This window comes from Sylvia atricapilla, chromosome Z (assembly GCF_009819655.1).
Source record: "Sylvia atricapilla isolate bSylAtr1 chromosome Z, bSylAtr1.pri, whole genome shotgun sequence".
Classification (NCBI taxonomy): Eukaryota; Metazoa; Chordata; class Aves; order Passeriformes; family Sylviidae; genus Sylvia; species Sylvia atricapilla.
Window position 1 is genome coordinate 25,586,586 of NC_089174.1, and position 25,418 is coordinate 25,612,003.

The 25,418-nt window shown below is 38.4% G+C and overlaps 1 protein-coding gene across 1 annotated transcript in view; it reads left to right on the forward strand.

Moving 5' to 3' along the window:
• The window catches only part of ZNF608 (zinc finger protein 608), a 79,088-nt gene that overhangs the window by 29,769 nt on the left and 23,901 nt on the right, over positions 1–25,418 (forward strand). Inside the window, exon 3 of the mRNA XM_066339919.1 lies at positions 6,102–6,357. Coding sequence (XP_066196016.1) covers positions 6,102–6,357 — 256 coding nt within the window. The remainder of the gene's footprint in view (positions 1–6,101; positions 6,358–25,418) is intronic.

Below are 25,418 nucleotides of genomic sequence, written 5' to 3' on the forward strand. Positions count from 1 at the left end.
GTAAGGTGTTCTAGAGACAATTATCTCAATGAATGTGATTTACTTAGGCTGAAAGAGGAGAAATGTCTCTATAACAAATTTGCAGGAGGTGATCTGGGCATCCTCCCAAATCTCTGCCAAGCATTAGAGTTGCCATACAATTTTTCACAGACATAGCCTTGGCAAAAGGATATTGCTGGCAGCTGTCAAATGCTAATCTTTCTCACAGTAAAATGGGTGAATGGCTTGGGAAATCCCACTCATCTGAGCTAGAACAGGAGATTCAAGAGAGAACAAGTTTCCTTGCCTGTTGTTCAGCGCTGTTATGCTGCATTAAACACTGCTCAGATCTTTGGCTTTTCATCAGAGTCTTCAATAATGCCATTCTAAAAAAAAAAAAAATACTAGCATTATGTTTGTGGTGGTGCTGCAGATCCATAATGTTATGTAGTCACATAAGGTCTGAGGGGGTCTGGAGGTCACCGTATGAAAAGAACATGCAGCTGTTAGAAGATGAGTTTGCAGAATACTGTGTGCTGGTTAATGCAGCTGATGTGAGTGGCAAAGAATGTCTTTGGTACAAGGGGGACTTCTTCTCCTTGTTCCCTTTATGGAAAGATTAATAGCACTATAAGACTTTTAAGTAGGTTGGTGGTTTTTCTTCTTTATTTTTTTTTCTTAATAGCAGCTGTGCAGAATATTGAAATCATTCCAGATGTGATTTGCTTCTTTACTAGGGAAAAAAGTGACAGTTCTATTAATGTTGCTCTCTCCAGCTACTCAGTTGATTGAAGTGGAGAAGTTAATTTTAAGAATAAGAAATACTTGGAAACTGCAAGTAGATGCTACTTGTGTTACTTTGTTCAACACAATTACTCATCAGGTTTCTTGTTCACAGTACAATATTTGTAAAGCACAAACATTTTTAAGGAAAAATATTATTCTCAAAGGTTTTGAAGTGTGAAATTTGGATGAAATTTAGGTGCTTTGAATCACCTTTGTCATTCTTTTATATTTAAGCTCTTGTGATTCTCAGCTAAGTTCAACAAACGAAGTAATTTTGTTAGTACCTCTGACCTTCCTGAGCTTTGAATGTAAAATATGTAATAGATAGGTCTGTCCCATGGCAGAAATTCCTTTCTACATCCATGTCTTACAGTATTTATTTTTTTCTATGCTGTCCTTTATGGCATTGACCTTTCTTCCCCCCAACAATTTGATGCAGAATATTTCAAGAAAACAAAATACTGGTTCTGTTAAGCATGATGTCACAATGCTTCTGAGTTGGCCTCTGGTATGATTTATAGGCAAGAAAGAGTGAACTGAGATTAAAATGGGATCTTTTGGAAAAAATGGAGATTCTTCACAGTGGTAATTTCTGTTACATGGTAGAATATGAAGGAATAGCCTTAGGTTTTGGATATGTAAATTCTCTGTGGGGCAAGGTTTGTAGCAAGAGGAGAGTTAAAGATCAGTGAGATGTCTGGAAGTGCAGACGTGCTTGTAAGCACACAGATACTTTTCTCATGTCACATTCTCCCATATTTGTTCTCTTCTAAAGCAGTTAGATAAATTTCATTAAAACTACTTCTGATTTATGATGCTGTGCATGAGATTACAATGAGGTCTTCTAGGGTCACTGTTGCTTTAGAAAATTAGAAAAGATAGAGGCAAGTATACTTTATGTTTAAACAACCTAGTCTCCTTTTCACCATAAAATCTAAAGAAGGCAATTTTCAGGATTCAAAACTTCCAGATAGGGCTGAATTCCTTTATTTCCTGTTTTCCTCTCTAGACATGCTGATTCTGTAAAGTATTAATTCATAATTCTGAAGAACTTGTTAATGTAATTTTCAAGGTTAGAAGTTTCTTAATCCTTTCTGTCTTTATGTTGCTGTCTTTTAGAGGGAGGATTTACGTTTGCAAAGGGCCAGGCTTGGTTTTTGAGTTAGATCCTATAATAGGATTCAGATCTTCTTTTCACATTCTTTCTGTTAGGGCAGACATTCCCACTGGGAATGCTTACAGTAGATTTTTCTTTTTTTCTCCATTTAAAAAGTGGTCCTTTATGGGAAGAGCTTATACTTAGCCTAAAACCTGCTCCTTTGCTTTTCTCCTGGCTGTGTTAGTAGATGGATTAAATGGCTTTTGGCATGTACATTTCAAAATCACCTGGTTGATGACACTATAGTGTATGACCTACTTTGGTCTTAGGTCGACTATGTTATTGTTGAGATATATCTTCAAAGACACACCTTAATTAAATCAGGAAGGTGAATTTTCTTACACAGAACTTGATTCCAGCATGTGAAGTGCCTGAGAAACTGAATGGCCACCTTGCTAATTAGAAAGTCTTGCCTGTTTCTTGTTGGTATAATATTTCCTTTGTCTTCCATGTGTGCTTCCTCCTTCTGATGAATGTTATGCAGCCACCAAAGCAGACTCTTTTTTGGTATATGTTCAGATAAAGGATTGCTCCATGTAGCAGTGACTACACTGCTTGGCAGGCGGTCTTCATTTTCTGTGAGCTCTCTGCTACTAAGCATCATAGCTCCCTGATGGGGTCAAACACGTGGCAGTGGAAAACTGCCATGAATAACACTGCAGCTCTGTAGCCTTTGTCACCAATCAGCTTTCAAAAGCTCTTGGAATTAGGTGCAGAAAATATTGCTTGAGTATTTCTGTCTTTTTGTATTCCTTTGATTGTGTGTCTAAAGAGCGTCTATGTAAATAACCTTCTTCAGATTCAGATTTTCAATCTCTTATTGGAATCTCTTGTGTGATAAACAGCAAGGCTACTGCTCAGTATGCGCCAACACCTGGCAATAATAATGAAAAAATAACAGTGAGAAACTGCAGAGCATCTGTTCTTGACATTAACTTTTCTCAGTTTGACAGACTGCCACCACCAGATGTTAGTCTTATGTGCCTTTTTTTTTCCACTGGAGATGGCAGCCTTCCTGCCTCTCCGTTGCCTCTAATAGCTTAAATCAGTGCCCTTCGGAGAATTCATGAAAGCAATTGTGTCACCACAGTGATCTCTAAGAACCACCACTTTGCAGTGCTGTTACGATTATCAGACAAGATGGGATAATTTTAAAACATGAAAATCTGGAGCAATGTTTAAGCTTAGTATATATTTTTCTTGTGACTAAGGTCATATTTGTGCAGTGAACATGTACTCAGTGACACTAAGTATCCACTTATTTCTCAGCCAAAGGTTTAGTGTTTTAATTCACAGAGAAACAGCCCTATTTAGTGCAAGCGTCCCTATTTGGCCTTGTCCTGAGTGAATGTTTCTAGTGGAAAACATGAACATTTATTAGCAGGTCTAAATAAAGTAGAACTGAGCACAAATATTTGTAACTAAGAACTTAATAGGATACACTGTCAGATCCATGCTTTTGTTAGCTCTCCCTCACTGTTTATACTACTCAAAAACGGAAAACACATGTGTCAATTCAGCCTACATTCATTTAAAACATTGGCTAGTTTAGTATATCACAGAAAACACTTGGGATCTTTCTTGCTCTGTGTCCTGGTTTGGAGTAAATTAGGGAAGAACCTCCAAAAGGAATCCCCTAAACCAAACCTCCACCACCCCTTCCCCCCCCAGCCCTGGGTTCGGGAAGGAAAATACCTCGGAGGAAAAGTGGAAAAACCGGTTTATTGACAAAAATACACTCCCCAACACCGAATAGTGGGAAAAGACGGGTTACTGTGATGAGGAGGGTGCTGACGCGTCTCTCTCTGGCCCGGGACTTCTCCAGCTTCTCAGGTCAGGTCAGGTCCGGAGCCGGTTCAAACCTTGCGGGAGGGAAGAAGGAAGGAGGGAAAAAAAAAAACAAACAGAAGCAGCGGGGGGGAAGAAAAACGGCGGCGGGGGCAGCCGGAGAGCAGAGCGAAGCGAAGCGAAGGCAAAAGCAGCCGGGCTAGCAAAAGCAAGAGCCGAAACAGCCAAGAAGGAAAAAAAGAAAAAAAACCTGCAGGCTCCCGCCCAAGAGGGCGGGATTCAGCTGCGAGACATAACAACATATCCAAGATATGGGATGGATATATGGGATAGGAGGCAGCTCAACCCAGAACACTCTGGTTTTGTGATGAGTCTGTGTTATGGAAGAATGGTGTTGCATATGTAGTAGGAGCTTTTGCACGGCTTTATAGAACACCATGTAAACTATAAAACAAGGTGTTCATCAGCATTTTTTTGATTTATAATGGGATGTGGGTTAGCTTTTCCAAAGTGCTAGGCTCCATTTACCTACCAGTTACTGACCCTGATTCTCTTCTAGTTTGAAGTAAGGTGTGTTAAGAACTCCTAAGTTATGCCTGGGGAACACGCTGACCCCATTTCCCTGACAGAGCACCATTACACAACCAGTGCCTGGGAGCGGGGCTCTGTGCCATCCAACCGTGTGCCTCCACTTGGCACCAGGCAGCAGGAGCTGCAGAGCAGGGAGCCAGTGTCTCCCCACGCACAGCATACACTGTTATGGTTTTGTGTGATGTGTGCCATAGAATACTGCAAGTAACAGCTGCTGCTGGGGGTCACTTGGTATTTGAGTTGCCTGTGTGCATTCACGTCTGCTCTGCAAAGCTTTCTGCCTGTGCTTTAACTGTGCAACTCTGTTGGCATAAAGAGCAGAATAAAGACATCATTGCTTGGGTACATTGTTCTATGCCACAGGAACTCTGCTTTAACCAGTAGAATTTTGGTGGTATTAGGATATTTTTACTCCTTCGGGATGCCTTCAGTATTTATGTTTTGCTTTGGTTTTGGTGTTATGGGTGTTTTTGTGGTTGGTTGTGGTTTTTTGTTGTTTTATTTGTTTGTTCTGGTTTTTTATTTGGTTTATTGGGTTGGTTTGTGTTTTTACTTACCTCTAACCTGAATATTTTATTCTCAATAAAAACAATCCCCTTTAAATGAGGAATACTTTGGAAAAGATTGTGGTTATAAATCCTTCCTCTCTCCTGCTTAGTTCTAATGTAATTGAGATCAGAATCCAGGCTGGTCATACAAAGATTATGCAAAACATTTTTACAAAATTATTGCAAAATATTTAGCATACATAAGTCTTTGCACGCATTATTAAAGGCCTTGGCTTTCAGTTTGCATCTATGCATAATGCTTAAAATATTAGAATTGTTACAAAGGCCAATGGTAACATTGTTACAATTTTTAAAAAGTGCTTCCTAATTTGTCATTTTGTTTTCTCATTATGAAAAGTGTCCTTAGCTATGATGCATATATAATACCTTTTAGCCTGTCCTTTTCTTTGTATACCCATTTTGCTTTACAAGAAGGCAGAATTAACTTTGATTTATGCTAAGATACGTTTGAGCAAAACCTAGATGATGTACAGTGAATTGTCTTGTGTTCAGACTGATTGCCTGGCGAGATGTATTCTTCTAAACATGTATTTTGGAAACCCTGAGAAATTAGATGGTTTGGCTCAATTCTTATAAAAGTCCTCTCTGTTATTCCAAGTAGAAAGATCTAAATGCTATCTGTAGGGTATTAGGTGTGTTATCCTAATGTGTTTTAAATGCTTGGATGACAAGAGACTATTTGCTGCCATATAGATATTAGAATTGTTTCAACTATTAATTTCTCTCTGATAAACATTAAAGAATAGCATTTGTGTCTTTGTCTTTATGAATGTTTTTCTTTAAATAGAAAATTAAGTTCCCAGTTCACAAAATTAATTTCCATTCACAAATCCATTCTGTCAGTGCCAAGAAAAAGTAAATTTCATCTTTGTTTTCAAAACTTATTATTGTTTCATACTAGCAGTTTATGACAACTGGGAATAGTCTAGTAAAAACTTAGCAAGTTGCCTTATTTAGCATGTATGATAGATATTTTTGTATCTGATTTTTCATATGCAGCATTTGGGCTAATGTAAAAAATTTTGAAGTCCTAAGACTGAAATTACCTGTGATACACCAAATCCCTGCATAAAGAAATGCAGTTTTGGCAAACTGGGCTTTCTATTACGTTTAAAAGATTTTATTTATGTATTTTATTTTATTTTTGTTTTGGTTTATTTTGTTTTTGTTTGGTTTGCTTTTTTTAACTCTCACAGCACCGTTATAGTAAGTGTGTCTGTTGTTTTCAGGTTGATCCCCTGTTTACAGTGCCTGCACCTCCACCTCCGATTTCCAGCAGTATCACACCTCAGATGCTGCCTTCCTACTTTTCCCCGTCTTCATCCAATATTGCGGCACCAGTCGAGCAGCTTTTGGTACGGACACGTTCAGTGGGTGTAAATACCTGCGAGGTTGGAGTAGTAACAGAGCCTGAATGCCTTGGACCCTGTGAGCCTGGGACCAGCGTGAACTTGGAAGGAATTGTGTGGCATGAAACTGAAGAAGGTAAATTGCTTTCTTCCATTAGGTTTGTCTCTGAATGTGTTGACAAGGTGGTCTATGCTGTATCTGCCTGGGTGCTGGCTAAAGGCTTGCTAATCTGTTGGGACACCTTCATATACTATGACAGTCACAGCTTTACAGCTCAGCTAGTGAGCTTTTATTTTAAAAACAAACGGCAGGTCTTTCTATTATTTAAGGCAACTGTGTTTTCCAAATGACCTACCTTGTAACACCAGCTAATAATAGAATTGTTTCCTCTCTCTGGATTAAGAAAAGCATATGAAGAATTGCTAATAGAATAGCATAAATATGCTATTTAAATGTACATTTTTAGGGGGTGTTTGTGTGATGGGAGTGGCTATATGAGTAATTTAGATGAAAACTTAGAAAAATGAATATTTCAGCTTATAAGAAATGTCACCATTACATAACAATAGAGGCCCCAGAGATCCTGCAAAAAATTCAGTTTGATATGATTATATTTGCATTTTGGTTATCTAAAATATGCTTTAAAAGGAAAGCTTTCAGCCTTGAAGGAAAGTGTTCCATGTGGTGAAGAAGAGCTATCAAAACCAGATTGATTTCTTTAATATCCTTTGAAGACATTTGTCCAAGTAGGAGGAGAGCTTTGGGGAACACTAAACATTGATTTGCTATGATTTAGAACAAAGTAAGTAGGAACATGATTATGCTGTGATATGCAGATTTTTCCATTTTGGATTTCAAAAGCTCATTATTAAAATACCAGCTTTCTCCTGCTAAAAATCCTGCATGTGTACACTAACCTTCTGCAATTTTTCGTTTAATAATAGCAGATGTTTTCATTTATAGCTGTGTGAAAATATTCCTGTGATAGTTTTTACATTTCTTTTGAGGATTATTTAATTTTTAGTGATCTACCTCCCTCAACAGTGAAAACAAGATTATTTACAAAATGATATAATGACAGAATACAGCAGTGCATCTCTTCATGATAAATCCTGACATGCTTCAGACTGTATGCACAATGGCATTTCATCCTTTGCAGTGATATATAAGACCTCACCATGTGCTCTACACTGTCCTCCAAAAATCAATAGAGGGAGTCAGATTTACTTGCTTTTGTATGCTTTCATCCATCCATCTTTCTCTCTGTGTATGTCTACAGCAGATTCATAAGGTAGATTGATCCTTTTAGATTGTTTTTAAAGCACAGTATAAATTCTGTTTTAAAATATCCCTGCAGAGATGACTGCCCTTAGCAACTCCAATCTTTCTTGGCTGGCCTGTATTAACCAGAGTTGGAATGTGTGGGTGTTAACTGTGTTGACATGAAAGAGCAGTAGCTGTTAACAGTGTTATTCTTGCTGAATAAACTAAACTTCTGACCCCCACTGAATTTAAGAGGCCTTCCTTGTGAAAAGTTTGGCACCAGAAATGAAGTATTAAAAAAAGTGCATTCTGGTCAGGGTGACATTCCATTTACCACTATCTCAGCACTCTAATGGTTTAAAAACTCTTGTTAGTTGATGGAAATTTAACTCCCTTAGCCTTTTCCTAGTTTGTCTAAAACAGTTTTCTGAAACAATTCAGTGATTGGCATGTTTGAGTGAAACTGTTAAGAGTGTGCCTGTTTCGTTTACAAACGCTCTTTGGGAACACTACAGCTATGAGTGACTAGAAATACAGATAAAATGGGATTCTATAATACTCTAGGAATATAGCAAGACTGTAGATTAAGAAACTGAAGATAGTTGATATGACATCATATTGTGTGGTTTGTACCATGCTCTTTGTGTTTGAGTGTTTCAGACCCTGCTGACTGAAGAAAATAGTACAAGTTTGACTGCTTTATCCCAGAGCCCACAAACAACTCTGTATTAAGAAAAATTAGTTCATTAGTTCCTAAGTTTTGCAGTTTAATTAAGTTTTGATGTTTGGAATATGCATATAAATATATATTTAAGTGTTTTCAAACTTTATGACATGTTTGTGAAAGCAGCTATATAGAAGCATGGAGCCGTTTCTACTACATTCTAGGAAACAGCGTACAGATGGCTCTTCTTTTTACTTTTAATAGCAAAAAATGTATTATCAGACACCCATTTTCTTGAGTTCTGATTTTGACTTTAGGGCAGAACACAACCTTTCCTAAACTGGTGTAAATCCAGTTTACTCTAAGCAAAGCCTTTGTAACTAGGCACATCTAAAACCATCTTGATGTTCATGATGACATACAAATTGTGCTTTTCATGTGTTTCCTTAGTGTTCACTCCCTTTATTGCTTTCCAGAATTTTATAAAAATACACATGACAACTGTTGTTTCTCTGGCTGTCCCATAGCTTCTTAACATAAAACTGTTCAAAGAAGCTAAGGAAAGTATGAAAATTTGTAATCCTGGCTTGTGTTTTAAGGTATTTGAATTATCTTGTATCTAGTTTAGCCACTCTGTAAAATGAGTTGTGAGGTGATAAGGATAGGCTTGTAGGCTGGCTGCATACTCACAGGAACCAAATGTGCTGCTGAGCAGCCTTAGTGTGCTGCAGCAACTAGTTGTGGGAATGCAAATACAGAAAGAATCACAGTTATTACAAGAATAGTAAACTGAGTGGAAGAACATAAAATCAAATAGTTTATGCAGAACTTATTATTAGCATAAATGTAATACATGCATTATAAAAGAGAAGGTGTAATACTGAGAATTCCTGTTTATGGAGGTATCTGAAATAACCTGTTTTCTGTTATGTATGTTCAGCAAGTTGTCACATTCTGTTGCATTTTTTCTTTGAGGTCAGAAAAAGGATGATGTTCAGGCTTATGAGTCATATTTTTAAGATTATCACTCCAAGGGTGGGGGGCAAGGGAAGAAAGCAACACTGTATTTCCGACAAAATTCTGAGTGATCAAAAAGGGCGTTGTTACAGCTCTTTTCATTACTTCTACACCACTCTATTTAGTTGATTTGATTTACTAAATCAGACCATTTTTCCTAGAGTGCTTTGATCTTTAGAGGTGTAGAGGGGAGCTGGCATCTTAAGTCTGTGCTTTAGTTTAATTACAGGAGGTGGTAACTAACCACAGGTGGTTACTCCTAGGACTGGCTGAGACTGCTGGTTATCACATGGGCATTTCTCAGTTGCTTCACTAAGCTGTGCAGTGTTTAATTGCTGAGTATGTATGCCATAGGCATTGTCATCTGCATAACAATCTTGTTTGGATATAACTTGTTAGCGTCCAAAGTGGTGGTAATGGCTGTGAAACAGAGCACTGAAGGGACTATCTGAGGCTACCCTGTGGGAAAGAGAAAATAATTATGTGGGCAAGTCAACCTGAAACTGGCAGCTGATGTGGATATTTGACACCAAAAGCTATCTGGAGTAAAAATCCTTCACGGAAAGCAGCTTGGTAGTGTTTACTGGAGTGTGTATTCTGGTTTGGTTGGTTATTCTGACGTTCTGGGAAACAGCTGCTAAAAGTCTCTATGGCTATACTGAGAAAAAAAAACTTTATCTTGAATCAGGTACTTGCTAAATTGTGTGATTATCTTCTGGGAAAACAATTTCTAAGCGAGCATTGTTTCTTACTGCCTGGAGGAAATAAAAATGACCCAGAAAAAAAGAGAAACCACCAACCAACTTTCTAAATTGCTTAGAGCTTGCGGTTTTGTTCTGATTCTCACACACAGTTGCCCTGGGTCACGTCCTGGTTTTGGTTCTGCATCTAGTAGTAGAGTCTGCCTTTAGGTGGGAGCCATTAGTTCTGATGTCTCCTTTTCCTTAAAACTGCGTAGGAGTCAGCCCTTGCTGCCTTTGTGTGCAGAACAAGCCGTCTACGTGTGGTGATGTTCTTCCTTGTTGTGCAGATCAGGTACTGTTATTCAGTAACAAATAATGGGGAAATGAGTTGTATTTTTTAATCGGGGTTAGCTTGTTGGTCTTTATAACTTGAGAGTGGTTGCCAAATGGAAGAAATAGAAATCTGTTGCATCTCAGAAACCTGATGTGATCATTTCTAGGGTATTCCAAATTTATCATATCATCAGTTCTGACTATTTTGCAGAATTTTTAGAGAAATTTAGTAGAGAGGAGAAGACCAAGATGATAAAGAGGCAGGCTGGAATTTATTCTGTATGGGGTTTTCTAGCCTGCTGCTTCTGCAACTAATATGCATAGTTTGCTTTGAAAACGTTATCTTGTTGCACAGAACTAATGTGGATTCCTCTCTGCCTTACTATGTGGTCTTAGTTTTCTAAAGACTACTTTAAAAGAACAGCCTGTTTTAAAAAAACTTTGGTTAGGTAGGTGTTTGTACATGTGTGTGTAAGTAACAGTGTGTATGTGTCAACAGAAATAGAATTAGAAGAATGAGTAATCTGGCTGCCTGTTATTCCTGTTAGCAATTTTTGTGGATTAACAACCACATTTTCTTACTTTCAAAAATACAGAGACATGATGAAACAATGAAACTTGAAATGGTGAAAGCCATGTCAAATAACTAAGGAAACAAATTTAGAAATTAGAGATTTTTATCAAATAACATTGCAACAATTCATGGAAATTTAAAGAAACACGTTAAATCGTACTGTTATCTTGAGGTCAAGCAAAGTTTATTGAGAGAGGCAGTTGCTTTATTAAACCAAGTGATACAGTTGTAAAAAACAGACTTGCTTTTAGACTGGGTGCATTTATAGTTCTGTGTGATGTAGACCATTGACTTCCTGGGTACAGGGGTTGGGTAATGTTAACCACATTTAGTTCAGAATTGTGTATTTATATGACAAAAGCATGAAGATAACTATTGCTCAAAAATCAGGATTTATTATGTCCATGTTACAGAGGAGTGGTTTGTGGAGATAATAGGGTTGTTTGGCTAGCTACATTAACAGTTCACCTAAAACCCAGCTGTTTTCTCCTGCTGCATGGGTCATCTGCTGACCCAGTAGGAACATCACCCACTATCAAAATTCCATCTGTCAAGAAAAAGCCTTTACATGTATTTATATTTTACATACTATGTTTAATTTTTGCTCTTTCTACTGTATATGATGCCAGACACAGTAAATCAGTGGATTTAAGACAAAGTAAATCAGTGGATTTAAGCAAACATTAAATATGTGATTTTTTTTTATAGACTTCAGCTGTCTTGTTGTATTATCTCAGGCACGTGGAGTCTGACACATACTATGTGTTACCCAGAAATTTGTAGCAGAAGAGATATACTCTGCATCTCACAATGGAAAGCCACAGTCTTGCATAAAAATGTTTGTGGTTTGTGGGAGCTCTACCTACTTTACAGAAGGATTCTGGGATGTACACAGACTCTCTGAAACAAGTTTTAAGAGTTGTAGGATTCATACTACACGATGGATTTAGCTGTAGTTAAACCAAGGTTTGTCTTGTCTGAAGGGGTCATTTTGATCATCTCAACTGTTTGCCTGACCTTAGCAGAGTATGCACTGGTTTAGGGACATAAATTCTGGCTTGCCCTCTAAGTATCTTATGCACTGTTTCTTGTGAATTTCCTTGAAACATAGAGTGCTGGCCAGTGTTAGAGCCAAGGAGTGCCTACTACTTGTAGCCTGTTTTATACCGTTTTCATCTAAAACAAATGAAGCAAGTAGTAATTTAAGAGTATCTACAGAAGCCCCTAAATCGGTTTTAAACTGTTGGGACTGACTCTGTGAACCAGGTGCACATGGTTGTGATGTGGCCTCAGTGAGTTGCCCTGTATCAGCTGGGTCACAATAACCAAACCTTTGCAGGCTCTTTGTTCTCAGCAAACAGTACATAAATCATGTCAGTATAAACATTAGTGAAGCAGAAATCAGAATAGGTTATGGATGGTCCCTGCTTGCAGAGGAAGGGAAATGGGAGGTATTTTGATTTTCTTGGGTTTTAATTTTGATTCTGTTGCAAAGAGCTCCTTTTCCAAAAAATTTCAATTAGTCACTCATATAAACATAAATTTAAGTTTGAAGCTGTTTGTCTAGCTGATGTAAAGCACCACAGATTAGTGAAGATCTGTAAAAGGAAAAGAAAAAATGAGGTGAAAGCAGAACCATTGTTAATTTCCAGGCTAAGTGCAGCAGAGAAGTTAAGCTAGCTCATCAAGCTTTCCTTTTCTTCCCAATACCATTGCTTTAGATTTTTGAGGACTGGAGACCAACACTCGAAGAAAAGCACCTAGGAAATTTGTGCTGTTAAATGTTAAATTAGTTATTTAAATATTAGCATTCCTCCACAGGGTCTAGCCAGTGCTAGTACTACAGATTTGTATAGAGAGGCTGTACGCCTCTGTTGCATGGAGAAATGTGTGATTTCTTTAATGCCTAGCGCTTCTCTTGTTGGTTCACTCTTACTATACTGATGTAATGCTAAGCAAAGTGTAGCCACAATGCAGTCACAATAACTGACCAAAAACATCAGAAGTGTCTTATTTACCTTGGGTACCAACAGGCAGCTTATCTAAAGGGACCTGGCCACATTTTCCAACTGAGTGAGAATCTGGGTCTAATTCTCTTGGTATAACCCAAAGCAGAGAATGAAAAAAAACTTAACAAATTCCAGACAGCGCTTACATAAAACTCTGCATATTGCCAGACTCCTACAGAGGAAGACTGCCTGCACTGCTTGTACATACATAGAAAGTTTTACAAACAAGCATATGGGGGCAGGGAGGGTGCCTATAAAAAGGATAATTGAGATTTGAAACATTTGCTTGGAGCTATTTGAACGTGAAACTGAGCCTGCTCAAGCAGTGAGGTTATGAACACTGAAGGAGTTGCTTCAAGAAAAGCAACAGTTTTATTGCTCAAAAGCAAAATCTCAGTAGCAGCAGATTGCTTAGAAATGAGACTGTTCCAGTACAAAATACTTGCAACATGTGATGTTTAGATTTGTAGATAGCAGGAGAGAGATGACTGCTGATGAAGTGTGTGTGCATCCAAGCGTTTCCTGACTAAATAAATACCATTGGAGTAGGGAATGAAAGCACAACTGAAAGGGCATCTTTAGTTGGTGTGCTTCAGGAATTAATCCACTTATTTAAAGATGTTCTCTATTTAAAGATGGTCACTATTAATTTTGTTCATAGTTTAAATAGTTAGGACAAGCTGTTGTATTCCAGTTTTGCTACACTCCCAATCAGTATCAATCTTGTGCAGTGGTAAATGAGAGGTTCTCTCTGTTGATGAGACTGTATGTTTTTACTAATGTAGATTAATATAAATTAAAAAATAATCAATTTTTTCACTGTTAGAGACTCCATAATGAAAAATTGCTTTTGGCATAGGAACTAACATTCCAGTATAAGATCAGTGGCTGGCCTAACAAGCAGCTTTTCATTTTTTAAAGAAATAGTAGACACTTTTATTTTTGGTATCCTGAGGCATATCTGTAATTCTTTGAGTTGCTGCTGATGTAGTAGTAACTGGCTACTAATCTGGAATTTTTGGTGCCAAGTAGCAATCCAAAAAGAAGAAGGAAAAACTCAATTAAAAATTTAAAACAGTGAAGAGGCCTTTGACCCTCAGGGTTAATAAAAGATTACTGCTTATGTTTTTGTTCTAAAAGAGGGAGGCAGGAAACAGAGGTTGAAAATATAGAGGTTGAGGGAGAAGAAAAAGAATATATATAAAAAAAGAGAAGCTCAAGGGAAATAGCTTTCTTGATTTAGTCTGAAAAAGTGGGTCTTGGTTTACAAAAGCTAGTGTTGCAGTGGAAAGCACAATTGAAGTTCATCAGTTTTATATCCCCAAGTGCCACAAAATTTAGGGTAATAAAACCCCCCAGAAACATCTGGGATGAAAAACAAAAGGCCAATATTAGAGCACTTTGCTTTAGTTTGGGGTTTTGGGGTGGTTTTTTTGTGGGTTTTTGGTTGGTTGGTTGGTTTGGGCTGTTTTTTTTTTTGTTGTTGTTGTTGGTTTTTTGCTTTATTTAAGGGCTATCAACTAAATCAAAACTTACACATCCATCAAAATTAGCACTCTTTTGTGTTTACTAGTTGTAAATTTAAAGCATAATGGAATTTAATGGGGATATACCTATGGAAATAAAAGGCTGTAGAATTAATTTTTAAGGGCAGATTTTTCACCATCCTTGTTAAAGATTTAATTAGAATAAAGAAGAGTATTTAAGAAAAGCCTTAAACACCTTCTTTTCCCCTATTTTTTTTTCTTTTTCCCTTGTTTTAAGATGTCAGCTAAATTCATTTGGGATGTTTACTAGGCATTCACTTGGGTCAGTACTTTGTGTATTTAAGTGATTTTGTTTTGTTTGAATTTTGTTGTTTCTGTTTGAGTGCTAGAGGCACATCAGGTATTTCCTATTTCTGTAGTAATTTAGCTAATAGCATAACGAGCTTCATTAATAAAATGGAACTGACATTAGTTGTCAGGAGATGGCAATTCTGTAGCCAGTCCCTAACACTGAGGATAAGTGTTGTGGAAAATCAGTTTCAAGCGGGGGCGGTTCTAAATCAATTTTCAGTTAATCCAGCGGTTGGGTTTTTTTTCTCGTCACTTAAAACTTCTTCATTTAAATAGGTTGAAGCAAGTAATTATGTTTTACTGCCTGTTTACTTTCCCCTGCATTGACCGAACCTGTACTTCTTAACCTTGCATTCATATTGAGCTGGCTTTTGTGGATCTTTGAAAGCCCTGAGGCTATGTGACCCACTCTAGCTGGGATTTAGAAAGAGTAAGAAGAGTCTCAGGTTTCACTAAAGGAGCAGTTTCCTTCGGGAAGAGAGAAGCTTTTAGCAGACTATGACTTCTAGTGTATTACAGATTTTAAAAAGAAGCTTACGTCATAGTTATTCTCTATATAAGCAGAGAATTTTCTGAAGGTCCTTAAAGTTAAGACTGTGTGTTTTGTGGAGGAAAAAAAAAAAAAAAGGCTACCACTCCCAGGTTCCAGCAACTTCCAGCCTGATACCTTTATTTAGATGTGATGCAACCAGGAGGAAGGCCAATAGATGCTATTAATGTTGATTATGTTAATGAAGGTCAGATTGTTTTTACTGAATGCCGAAGAGAGAGAGAATGGCATCTCCACATAGCTGCTCACATTTGAAAAAGTCTTTCATTTTTCTGGTATTGTGTGAATGAAAGAAAAAATATTCCATGATAGTCTTATAAACATTTAAAATTCAAGATTTTTAAGCACATGTGACTCTTAAGTGGAAAAATAATCTACTCCTTACTATTTCTGAGATTTTTCAACTTCATCAATTTTTTGCAAACCCCATGTGGCCCCCATTTCTTTCAGGGTGTGGACTACTTAAGATGGGAGTGAAAGACCTGAAACATAATTACACAGAAGTTTATTTTTCATTAAACTGCATGATCAAGGTTGGTTAAAAACAGATTTATCTGGGTAGATGTCCAAACATACTTCAGGGCTGGGAGAAAAGGTGGCAGCAGTGTTGGTGGTGGAAGTGTTGCTGTAGAGATCTCCACAGCACTTGGGCTTTCTTTGGCCAGTGTGCACATCCTGTTTGAAAGCAGTCTTGTAGATTTTTTTTTCCCCCTTTGTTTTGGTGTGTTTGTATCCCAAAAGCTGGACAGACTGGCTTCTTGAACTTTCCTTATTTCAGCACCTAAAGTTCTGTGGGCCTCAGCCACAGTGCTGTTCTACCAAGGCACTGCCACTTGCTGAACAGGGAAGCTGCATGTGCCAGCTGACTTGAGATGAGTTTTGAGTGACTGCACCTCCCCTGCAAACACCTTTCTGTTGACAATGGGGATGAAGTCGTATGACATTTACGTAATTTATTTCGTGATACTCACTGGAGGTTCTTCTGCAAGAACTGACAGTCAGTGTCTCCCTTGGACAAAAATTAAAGGCAGCACAGAGGTCCAGATTTATTAACTGATGCATTTTCATATGAAATAGGAATGGCTAGGCTAATGCCATTTCTTTTTACTTTGATTCTGCCTACACAAGTGGCACATGAAATTAGTACAAGTGAGGGGGAAGAGGGACTCTTGAGGGGCAGGGGTAAATCTGTACTTGGTTTTGCTTCAAGGCAGTAGGGTGGTGTTTGCATTACAAATGATTCTGTTGGTCTAGACAAGCAAGTGACAGGAAATAACTTAGAGAATATGTTTTTGTATCCCCAAAGCGTTATCTTTGGGAAGCATAGTTAGTAATGCAGTTGTGAAAAGAAACTTCCATTTGGACAGACAGCTTGATGCAGGCAAAGCTGCTAATTTGTTTTCAGCTTCAAGGAGATTTAGAGTCTTTGCATCTTTGGCAGTAACACACAATGTAATTGTCTCCTTCCCCCTTAATCTTCAATCTAGATGCATTGGCTTAATGTGGCTAGGAGAGGGCTGGAATGTTGACTGAATTAGCTGCGCCAGATAGCTTACCCTAACAGGTGAGGAGAAGTTATTCCAGCACTCTTGATTTTGTAATATGAGAGGCGAACAGTGGCTGTTCTTTTCATCATTGCATCTAGTGGCAGAAACCCTTTTAAGCAGAATGGAAAATAAATTGTGGGGTATGAAAAGGAGGTGACAGAACTAATGTTCTTGCACTGGCAACATTACTCAGCTATTAGAGCCTCTCTGTAAATAACAGCTTTGCTTTCATCTATTTTCTGCCTGTTTCTTTCACAGAAGTAATTTTGTAACACTACAATTTTTAAGTATTGCAAAAAAAGCTAACTTTGCACCAGGAGATTTGTTTGTATTCCTGTTATTCAGTTCAGCATTGTTGGTGGGCAGCAGCTGCTTACACTTTTCAACTATGTGCCATTAATATACCACTGGTTTAAAAGTAGCTCAATTCACCAAAATGACAATCTTCAGCAAAGGGATATAGCACATCATTGAGCAATTAAATTATTTAGTCAATCCAGTGGTTACGCTTGGGTCGGCTTTGAAGGGTAAATTTCATTGCTGGGATACATTCTTGGCTATGAATGAATGCATGAATAATCTGTCTTTGAACCTTAAGATGCACAATAGACACAATAACTCTTGAGTTGAACTCTTGAGAGTGGGCTGATTTATGGGCAGCTGTTGAAAGTGCTCCTAGTCAAATTATTTTTTAATCTGTGAAGTAGAAACCTGTAGTATATTAATTACTGTGTACTATTCCAGTGGTAGACAGAAAAAAAGCTGTGCAAGTTTTTATGATGGCTTTTTAATTTATAAATTAAAGATTAAAAGGAAAAAGTAATGATTCTGACATGGTACATTGCCATAAAATGAAAGTCACTTGTCAGGGCTCCAGCATACAAATAGCTGAAGGCTTTGTTGACCTCAGCTGTTCAGCCAGTTGATCTGTGTGCGTTGCCTCCCATTTAGCACAGGCAGCCGCGAGGATTGTGCGTGCTCCCAGTGCCGGCAAGTTCACAGGCCTGCCTGAGCCAGCACCAGTTTCATTTACATTAATGCTCTGACTGCAGGTGACCACGGGTCTGACACACGTTCATTTGTACCTTCCCTGTTTCAAGGTCCATAGCCTCAAGCAGAGGGCAGGAGCTGATGTACAGGAGGGTGTAACATTCACTACACCAAGATTTGGCCGCGTTGGTCTGCTGGAGAGCACCCATTGCTGGAAGGGTCAAGAGGTCACTTCTGTGATCAGCAGTAGTGGCTTGGCATGGCACCTTTTAATGCTGGAGAGGTGGGAATGCTCCTTGTCTCAGTACCCCTTTCTGAGTTACTGAGTCTCCGTTACACAGTGCTAACAAGGTTTATTTATTGTTGTAAGGCATTCTGAGTTATTGAAATTGTATAATGGAAGTTGGGTTGTTTTGGGAGTTCTGAGAATTAGTTACAGAAGGAGCAATTTGATTTTATTTTCTTTCAGCTAACAGGCCAAACAGATGGGGGAAGCAGACCTGGAGTAGTTTTGCTGGCTGGCTGCCATGATTCTGTAAATTTTGATTTGTATGGATATGTAACAGTTTTATTTTTCCCTTTTTGGAAATGTATGCCTGTAAGTCTTTGGTAAATTAACCACGGGCTTCCTGTGAAACGTACACTTGTAAAGCAAATGTTGTAGCAGTGTGCCATGCAGATCCTGTGTTGTGTCATTTAGGAAATATGACATCAGCAAACTCCATAGACTGTCAAAGGCTAAAGTACTTTTCAAAGCATCATTCATTCACAGCTCCCCAGGAAAAGAATTAAAAAATGACAAAAATTTGAAATATTCAGTACAATTTTATTGGTTTTCTTTGCCATTCGAAAGGCACAGGGTTTGTAATTTTGCCCAAATGAGATTTTTTAATACCATTTGACCTTGCACTATTTTGTATTTGAAATTAACATGACATTCTTCACATTTTCAAAATCTGTAGTAATAACCAAGTGTGAGTTGATCAAGGCTTGGAAATCCTACATTTAAAGTTCCAAGGAAGAAAGAAGAAAAATACAACCCATGTTTCACCTTTAGTCAGTCTCCCCCTCCTTCATGCCACCCTCGCTGCCTTCACACAAGAACAACCTGCAAGCAAGAGTTACTAAAGCTTTTATTAACTGTAGTATTGACGATGACATAGCCACTAATTACACACCAAGAGCGCTATAGTTAAGAGTAAAAAATGCTAAAAATTTAAGCACATTACTGACAGCCTGGGTCATAGTCTTTTTTTTTTTTTTTTGTAGCTTTTTCCCTGGAAATTTAAAGAACTGAGTTTCTTACTGCCCACTCAGCATTTGAATCTTTGAGATCAAAAGGCCTTTCCTTCAAAGAGTTTCATGTTGTCATTTAAATGGTAATTGGATCTATCCTCAGTTCGACTGTGAGTGTACTTTAACTTCAGTAGACTTGGGACTTTCATTATTTTCAGTTCTGTGCTTCTAATGGAGGAGGTGATTTGGGCAAGACAAAGATTAATTGCAAATTTGGAAGCTAGTTACTAGTGACAAGAGTTTAGGAAGTAACATAGGCTATTTGAGCAACACATGCTCCATAATGAATGATTTTGCTGCTCTAATAATTAGTTTCTTCTTTACTGGTGACTTTTGCATCTAGAATAGTTCCTTAGTGACAGATTCATATTTCTGTACAGTGGACTATGAATTACACATAAATAATGCGATTTTTTAAAAACTATTTGCCTGCAAACATTTAGTTTAATACAGTACACTCAAGAAAATGTCATGGTCATGAAATGCTGCTCTTCAGATGTGAAGACTAGTAAACTTTGGTGTGTGCCTTCTATTGCAATCTTCAAGACTTTCTGGTGAGGAAAAAATTATGTTTACATCATGTCTTTGGGAGAGAGAGCCAACATTTTGCTTTAATTCCTACTCTTTGCTAAACTGGACTTCAGTTCTTCTCTTGTGGAGTCTTACCACCTTCATCTGTCAGTGTGATGAAGCAGCATGAAAATTGCTGTCATTGTATCCAGGAAAGACACTTTCCCGAGGAGACATTGCTATATGATATCACTGTCATCATAGTAAGTTAAGTACTCCTGAAGAGCATGATGAGACTGAGCTGTATTTCCTGTGCTTGGTAACTTGTTTTTAATTTTTCCCAAGGGAGGCTACAAAACATTCTCAGTATATAAATACAGTTAAAGTGGCTAAACTGTATTCAGGATTAAAATGTCCTTGTGCTAACATTACACAAGAACCTAAGTGCTGACCTTAGTCAGAGAAACAGATAGTTCAATGTGGCAGTTTTCAAAATGCAATAGTACAACTTCCATGTGTAAAGGAAAGAGGCATCTACAGAGTCCACACTGGGGTCTTTGTATTGGTGGTATAGCACCAAGGACTGTGTTAAAAATCTGTGGTGTTTTTTAATAATGTTAGATGTACCTTCTCGCTGACAAGCTCATTTTCTTTAGACCACCCAACATCACATCTAACCTGCAGCCTTTTTTTCCCTGCAGTCTTCTTCCTACCCTCCCCCAAATGTATAGTGCATGCGTATTCATGTTTTTGCTTTCTGTTCACGGAGATATCCAGCTGGGAAAATATAGTGTGTACAATACTTTCTGCCTTCAACTGACATTTCTCATAAATTGCAACAGAAACACTGCTATCAGCAGCTAAATAGCAGGTAGAATACAGCTCTAAATAGCAAGTCTCAGCAGGACACAGAAACTATGGTTACCAAATTTCCAAAGAGAAAGGGTTGGGAGGGAGAGTTTTTATATAAGAATAACTGGGGAAGGGGAATGAGAAACATTTAAAATGGATTCATTGAAAGCTGCCTTAAAAAAAAAAAAAAAAAAAAAAAAAAAAAAAGGCTTATAGGGGCTGATTCAGTGGCCTCACATTCACTTTTTGCTGAATTGTTGTTTTAGAAGACCTCACAAGAGGTTTCTATTATAAGCAATGCAAAACAGTCTCTCCTCGTTGGTCCTTAAAAACACCCCTACTCTCCGCACACATTCCTTGAAATACTTTTTGGAAAATATGTAATAATTTACTGCTGCTGTAATATAAAGTGTTTATGACAGAATGCGTGGGTCAGCCACAATGCATTTATAGTTTGGAAATTGACTAGTAAATGTCATTATGTTCCTAATCACAGGATTTAATAAGTTTCGTTTTGCCCTCAGCTCTATTCAAACTCAAATCTTGACTGAAAAAGGCTCACAGCCTTGAAAACAGCCTCAGAGCATAGGTTAAAAAATTTATCACACTATGTATTGGCATAGGTAGGGGGTTTTTTTCACATTTGGGGGTTTTGGTAGGTTTTTTAGTTGGTTTGGAGCGGATATTAAGTCAGATGAGATCTTGTTTGTCACAGGTTGGTCTGTACTTTGTGATCATGGTAGAAGGGACAGAAACAATGATCTTAAGTTGTGGCAAGAAATTCAGGTGAGGTATTAGAAACGCCTTTCTAACAGCAAGAATTATCAGGCTGTGGAGTAGGTTGTCTAGCAACTTGCAGGGTCATCCACTAGAGGAAAACCAATATGAACATTTTTCAGGATAGATGCTGATACTGCTTCAGAAATAGGAAGGGGGCAACTCCTTAAGTCCTCTTTACTCTGTAGTCCCATTCTAAGAGCAGGATAGTTCATGATTTGGTCTAGTTTTCATTTTGGGTTTCTGTTTTATTATATTGTCTTGGTTTGGGTTGGGTTTTTTTGCTTCTCACATGGAGATTTCCGAGGAAATTAGGGCATGGTGTGTCACCTTCTTCCTTTTTTTTTTCCTTGAGATTAAAATGAGTTGAATGACATTAGTGAGATATCTTTAAAAGGCCATAAAAAGTAAATTGTTCTGCCTAAACAAGGACTATATAGAAGTTATAATAGACAGCTATTAATCAAGGGCTTGTGGGAACCAAATACGGAACACAAAACAACTCTCTTATGGACAGCCTGGTAATAAAGACCAACTGTTGAATCCACACAGCTAAAGGAAGAATAAGGAGAGAGTGAAGGTACTCTTTGCTGGAAAGCTACCCCTGTGCTTGGCTTCAGCTTTAATTTTTCATACCAGTATCTAGCTAGTAAATAACTCATCATTTTGAAGGATGCTTCTCCAGTAACCTTTGCGTTTGTGCAACATAATATTTTTTAAAGCTGCCTTATGAAGAATGAGGGAAGGCAGTGTTGTAAACACAGTACAGCGTACTGAGATCCAAGAATGCTATCAAGTCTGAGGGAGGCACGTAAATAACACTAATCTTCCTTCTGTGAGGACAGCTATTGGTTTCAGTTTGGAGAATAATGAGGATATACTGCTCTTCTTCAGTTTATCAAACTATTTTCAGTGGAATGTTTTTCTAGCAGTAAGTCTTCATTAGCATTTTTGTTTATTTTTTCAAGTGGTATTGGTTGTATCCTGAATTTTGCTTGGAGAGAACTAGAAAAAACAACTCTTCAAGGCCTCAAAGATATGGCCAGGTCTATTTTATTTATGCCATTCATAAGACAGTTGGCAGACAGCCTTTAAGAGACAGATTTTCACTCTTAGTCTTCCCACTCTTCTCATTCTTCCCACCATCCAATGGTAATAGTATTTAAGATCTTCCCAGTTTTGTGTTGTTTTCCCTGTATCTGATTTCCCTGTGACAGAGAAAGAGTAATAGTGAGCATTACCACTAATGTTCTCTTTGATTTATCCTTCTTTTGGGTTCTTTCTGCAGTTTTCCCTTGCACTCCTGAAGTTTTATGGAGTCAGATATCTCATACGAATGTCTCAGCTGGTCAGCCATATAGTTTTGCTAAAGAGTAGTCATTATGCATTTTGTTATCTAACCATGAATGTCCTTGGCAGTAAGCAGCTAGCTTACAAATGCATTACATTTTTCTCTGCATTACAGTCTCTATAAAAGAAAGATGATGTTATCTCACAGACGGCAAGAGCCCCATACTTCTGTAATTGTGTAAGCACATAGTTTACTAATCTCCCATTGGGAAGACCTTTTAAAAAAATCTTTAAACAACAACTACATAACGTTTGATTGTGCCTGCTACATTCTCTAGGCAGGACAGGTGAAATATAGAGTAAAAAAAGTAAGTTTATAGCTGTTTAGAATCTAGACACAATTTCATCCTTTAGTAGATACTAAAATGTCTGCTTTACTGTCATGGTGAATCTCTGAAATCCAGATGAACTTGGAAGGTTCTTTATTAAATGCCTTTTCTTTTGTTTCTGATTGTGCATGGGCCTATGCAAAATGAAATAAGGCTTCTCAAAAGTAAGATGCAAACTGGATTTGGGCTGTCTCTGGTATGGTGAATGGAACAAGACAAACCCTCTACAAATGTATTCCATGAACATATTAAAATCATAGTTTTGGCTTGGGTTTGGGTTTTGTTTTGGTGGGGTTTTTTTTGTTTGTTTTGTTTGGGGTTTTTTTTGTGTTTGAGTAGTCTGGTAGCCATTTTGTGTAGTTTCAGATCTTTGTTAACAAGAATACATAATTTCCTGTTATTAAATCTGAAGTCTTTAAATCTTCAGTGGTGTTCCTTGTTTTTCCTATATAACTGAAAATTTCTTTCACAAAATGACATTATAGAAGATTTTCAACTAGAACTGGAAATGTCTTCCAGGAGAAAACCATTATTCCCTTACAAGTGGACACCAGTCCTAATTTTGTTCGGTTCCCAAAAGAGGCAAAGAGACTTTTATATTCTTGTGTCCCTGAACAGCTGAAACAAATGTGTTTGAAAGACCTTACTTTGATCTCTAGTACTCTTCTCTGTCTCTGTCACAGGGTAATGTCTATGGCAAGAAATGCAGCCACTGTAATCTAAGCAATTATTTTAATAAAATACTCAAAGATCATTGAGAGAACCTCTGAACACAGTGAAACTGTGAGAAAAAGGTGCCACAGCTTTTGCTGCCTTCTGGGTGAGGAGAGAGGCTTCTGCCAGAGATTTGAAAAAGGCAGCCAACTGTCATTCCTTTCACACCTTCCTGAAGTGTTACAAACTTCTTGTTGTGGCATCTGTTGTTACTGCATTTGGTTGTCTACTGCTCAGAGATGCAGTTCGTCAACAGGAGACCATGGGTGGAGACATATGGGAGTCTGCCTTTTTTTCCCCATTGCTACCCCTCCTTTGTCAGTGCTGGCTTTTTTGCCTGATGAAATGCCCTGAATCTGAGAGATTCTATTCTACTTTATCCTTCCTTTTAAGTGGCCTTAATCTGCTGGTGAATATTGCGCAGGAAGCATAAGAGAACAAAAAAGCAAGTGCAGTATCAGGTTTTGCTGATTATTTTGTGGTTTCAGATGGTCATCTTCATAAAATCATAGAATATGCTGAATTGAAAGGGACCCACAAGGATCATCAAGTCTGACTCCCGGACTCCTGGCCTTATGCAGGATACCCTAATAGTCGCACCATGTGCCCAAGAGCATTGTCCAAATATTTCTTGAGCTCTGTCAGGCTTGGGGCAGTGTCCTGCTCCCTGGGGAGCGTGTTAGAGTGCCCAGTGGCCCTCGGGGTAAAGAACCATTTTTCTAATACTGAACCTAAACCTTCCCTGAAACAACTTCAGGGCAGTCCCTCATGTTCTATCACTGGTTACCACAGAGAAAAGATCAGTGTCTGTCCATTTTCATCCCCTCACAAGAAGTTGTAACTGCAGTGAGGTCGCCCCTCAAGTCTCTTCCAGGATCAACAGACAAGTGACCTCAGCCATTCCTCAGAGAGCTTGCCTCAGGCCCTTCACCATCCTCATGGCCCTCCTTTGGACACTCTCCAACAGCTCAATGTACTTTTTGTATTGTGGTACCCAAAACTACCCCCATCACTCGAGGTGAGGCCACCCCAGTGCAGAGCAGAGCAGGACAATCCCCTCCCTTGCACAGCTGTGATGCTGTGCCTGAGGAACCCCAGGACACGGGGGTCCTCCTGACTGCCAGGGCACTGCTGGCTCATGATCAACTTGTCACTGACCGGGACTCCCAGGCACAGGGCCCTTCCTGCACTCATTTCTTCTGTCCTGCCTCTTCTTTTCCCATCTGTCTGTACATCCAGGCTTGTCCTGTGCCAGATGCAGAATCTGGCACTTTACCTTGTTAAATTTTTTATGGTGTGTGATTACCCATCTCTTCAGGTGACCTTGTCTCCTGAAATACAAGACTCCTCTTTATAAGGCAGGTAGATGAGTTGTAAGACCCTAACTATGTAAACAGTGTAGAGAGCCAAGAGCAGAAGAGCAGTCTTACCATGCAGTTGTCTCCCAGTCAGTAGGAGGGTGAATATCCACCCCAGTGAACCCCCACAATCTCTAGGGCTCTAAAAAAAATTGCATTGCCTAAATGAAACCTCATTCACAGATTCAGACTGAGAGAGGTAGATTTTGTAAGGGTTTGATACATCACACTGGTATTAAATGAAAGAGGAGGTCCATTTGAGATATGCAGATTATTCCATGTAGTAAATGATGGCATCATTTCCCTTGCTTCCATCCTGACAGAAACCATTAGCTGTACTGAATTAACTGCTGTCTGAGTGGAAGTTGTTCTGACAAAGATGATCATGTAAGGAGTGAGCTGTAGTTTTACATTAGGAGAGAGATCAGAAAACTAATGCATCAGAGGATTTGAAGAGAAAGAACAAAACATTCCCAGAAGCCTCGCTTTTATAGCCTGTCAGAAGCAGCTTTCTTCGTGTGGCCAGAAAGAACATAAATGAC